Raw genomic sequence first — 3,430 nt, 5'->3', positions numbered from 1 at the left:
GCATCACACCTTCCTCTTGGGGTTCCCAACGGACGTGTGTTAACTGCACGCATCAGGGAGGGATAGGCCTATTGGTCATCTCCCGAGCGCCTACTATCGCAAACAAAAAACAGGCCAATCCACCTGACTCATATTTCCTATTGCCGAATCGCCTCCACTCAGGTCAGGAGCACCACCTCCGCTAGCCACGCCACCTCAGCCAACCATGCTCACCGTCGGCGCCATGTATGGGTGTTCGGCTTCATGCCTGGAGAGATGCCTCAGACCCTTTAGGTCAGATTAGGTGCTTCCTAGTGGTGTTCATCCTCGCTGCGGTGCTCCAAGGGTTGGAACCAAAGGTGGAGGGGGAAGCTGTTGTGATCTCCGTTTAAAATAAGACCTAGATGTGATGTGTTGTCTAGAGTTGAGTTGGCGCTGAGTTTATTCTTTTTTTCCTGCTCGGCATGGTGACATTGGGAAGAGAAGGAAGATCAAAGCTAAATGTGGGTCAAGGCGGTGTTAGGAGTTTGGTATATATACTGGAAGATACAGTTGTTCAATCTCGGCGATCCTATATTGACCGCCGGCTCAGATGGCTGAATGTCGGCTCCATGTCACCAGCTTCGTTTGTTGCTCAACCTCCATTGGGAGGCCATGTGAAGAACACAAGGCGACGCTCATCTTCTTCTTTGGACCAAGTGGTTCCGTACATGGTGCTGGAGAAGAAGGCCGAGATTATGGAGTTCTCTCGTGAAAAATGATCTTAATGTGTTTTCCTTATCTATTGTAGGGTCCTTTGTGCTAATTCTAAGGTATGTCTTGTAATTTTCTACTTTTTGAATGACCTTGCACGTAATGAAAGTCGGTACCTAGCCCCTCCGGACCTCTCCCGGTTGGAAAAAGAAAAGGATGTGTCTAGCGGGCGCCGGCGCGTCCTGTGCTCGTCCAATGCGCTTACTATGGCAAAAAAAAAAACAGGCCAACCCATTTATCTTCCCCATTGTCAAATCGCCCCCTCCCCATTCTCTGCTCCGGTCAGGAGCACCACCTATGCCGGCCACTCCTACCTAGCCAACCGTGCTCGCTGTTGGCCTCCCACCCAAACGCGCGTTGTTGCCACCGGCCTCCCCGACGTGTGGCCAAGCGAGTGTGCGCTGGGGACCTACCGTCCCGTACACCTGTGATTTGAAGATTTCATATAATTGTTCAGGCAAAATGGAAAAAAATAACCCAAAAGTTAAAAAGATTTCAAAGAATAAACTTTTGGCAAAACAAATTCACAGATCTAACCCTATTATGTCGCACATGTCTCCACAACGTGGCAAACAATAATGTGGTGCCCCAGGCTACGACGCCACAAAATGGGGTGCCACACCCTTTGCACATTCTTTTTGCCGCGCCCCAGCCCATGGCGTGACACAACGGGTTGCCATGCCCCAGCCTACGGCGCAACACAATTGTTTGCCGCGTCGTAGTGACATGCGCGATAGAAAATGGTTAGATTCTGTAAATTGTTTCGCGAAAAGTTCGTTTTTAAAATTTGTTTCAAGTCCTATTTTTATCCAAATTGCCTAGTTGGTCGTGTAACGAAAATTTATGAATTTCCTGACATTAAAAAATCATGAATAGTTTCCGGACCGGGACTCGTGAGTTTAGACTCGGATCGAGTACGAGCTGGACTCCAGGCACGCGTGCAGTCCACGCTTTCGATCCGGACGTGTACACATGAATAGTTTGTGGTTTACGAATGTGATCGGTTTTGACTCCGATTCCGAGTCCAGGCCAGGTATATAGCTAGGCGTGGGGTCTAGGTTTTCCGGGCGGCCTACATAAACTAGCTACGTTCACCGGAGCTCTCAACTCGTTGCCCTTGTTTCTTCAGCGGCCATTGAACCAGCGCGAATCGAATCGGCTCGTCTCGTCCTGCGATGGCTGCATCCACGAGTAGGAGCGGCGGCGGCCACCGGAATCAGGCTGTCTGGCCTAACTACATGGCGCGGTACGAGCCGCTGGAGAGGCTGGGCGCGGGCATGAACGGCGAGGTGTTCAAGGCGTGGGACACCAAGGAGAAGCGGATCGTCGCCGTGAAGCGGCTCAGCGGGACCGGGACCACCGGCGGCGACGACCTAATCTTCTCCGGCCTTCAAGAGGTCTGGCGTGAGTGCAGGTGTCTGAGGACGTGCGACGGCATCCCCTCCGTCGTGAAGCTCCTAGATAAAGTCGTCCCCAAGGTCAATTCCGACGACTCCTTCCTCATCATGGAGTACGCCGGCCGCCTCAACCTACGCGGCTACATGCAGCGCCGTGCCCATCGTCGTCGTCGGTTCTCCGAGACCGAGGTGTGCCGGACCATGAAGGCGCTCCTGGAGGGCGTCAGCTCCGTGCACGGCACGGGCATCATGCACCTCGACATCAGGCCCGAGAACGTCATCCTCGACGACGGCACGGAGGACAGGATGGAGAGGAGGACCAATAACAAGAAGGGGGCGATCCAAGACGGCGAGCTCAAGGAGGACGGCATCGTCTACAAGATCGGAGGCTTCGGGATCTCCCGGAAGAAAGAGCGCGGCCCGAAGCAGCCGGAGGTGACAATTGCGACAGCGTACAGCGCGCCGGAGCTCCTCCTGCACTCGTGCGAGTACGACGAGCGCGCGGACACGTGGGGGCTCGGATGCATAATGGCCGACCTCCTCTCGGGCACCGGCATGCCCACCTTCGGCCCCGACGACTCGGAAGAAAAAATCATGAGCAAAGTGTTTCACATCGTTGACCCTAAATGTAAGGGGATCAAGGATTGGGCTGGGTACCCGGGGATAGCGGCACAGTGGAAGTCAAAGCTACCCGGACAAAACAAGTCGAAGCTGGCGAGGAAAGTGGCAGGGTTGAAGACGAAGCTACTTGGGCATCCTCTTCGGCGCCGGTTCCCCTTCTGGAGGCTGTCGTCTGCCGGCTTCGAGGTGCTCAGCGGGCTCCTGGAGAGCAACCCAGCGAGGCGGCTTACCGCAGCGGAGGCGCTCGAGAAGTCTTGGTTCCAGGAGGACTGTCGGTGACGGCTTGGGTTGGAGGCTGCTTTTGTTAGATTGTCGTGCTTCTAGCTAGGGTTCTTAGTTTGAGAATTGATAGAGGATCTGGATCCCTACATGTAAACCATGTGTACGCATGTGATACAATCAATATTTGTACTAGTTTACCTTATGATATTCAGATATTGATTGATTGGTTCATGCATGCATTTACCGGTTCCCTTTTGTTCATCCTACTATCGGGCAGTTATAGCCAGAGGTTGATGCAAAATAAGAATAATGTGGCTTAAGATCACTTCCGAGTATGTTGAATCATGGAAGGGGAGAGACAAGAAATTAACTGACTATACATAAATATTGCTTGATAAAGTTATTGTTTCACAAGGGTATTTCGCAAAAGTTGATTGTAGAAAATGCCTAAGAAGAGG

The 3,430-nt window shown here is 52.5% G+C and overlaps 1 protein-coding gene across 1 annotated transcript; it reads left to right on the top strand.

Moving 5' to 3' along the window:
- Positions 1 to 1,907: 1,907 nt before the first annotated feature.
- On the top strand, positions 1,908 to 3,029 carry LOC124647227 (putative cyclin-dependent kinase F-2). Its single transcript, XM_047187195.1, has one exon. The coding sequence runs from the start codon at positions 1,908 to 1,910 to the stop codon at positions 3,027 to 3,029; it is 1,122 nt and encodes a 373-aa protein (XP_047043151.1).
- The last annotated feature ends 401 nt before the right edge of the window (positions 3,030 to 3,430 follow it).

This window comes from Lolium rigidum, chromosome 4 (assembly GCF_022539505.1).
Source record: "Lolium rigidum isolate FL_2022 chromosome 4, APGP_CSIRO_Lrig_0.1, whole genome shotgun sequence".
Taxonomy (NCBI): domain Eukaryota; kingdom Viridiplantae; phylum Streptophyta; class Magnoliopsida; order Poales; family Poaceae; genus Lolium; species Lolium rigidum.
This window is presented reverse-complemented; position numbering and strand designations above follow the sequence as displayed.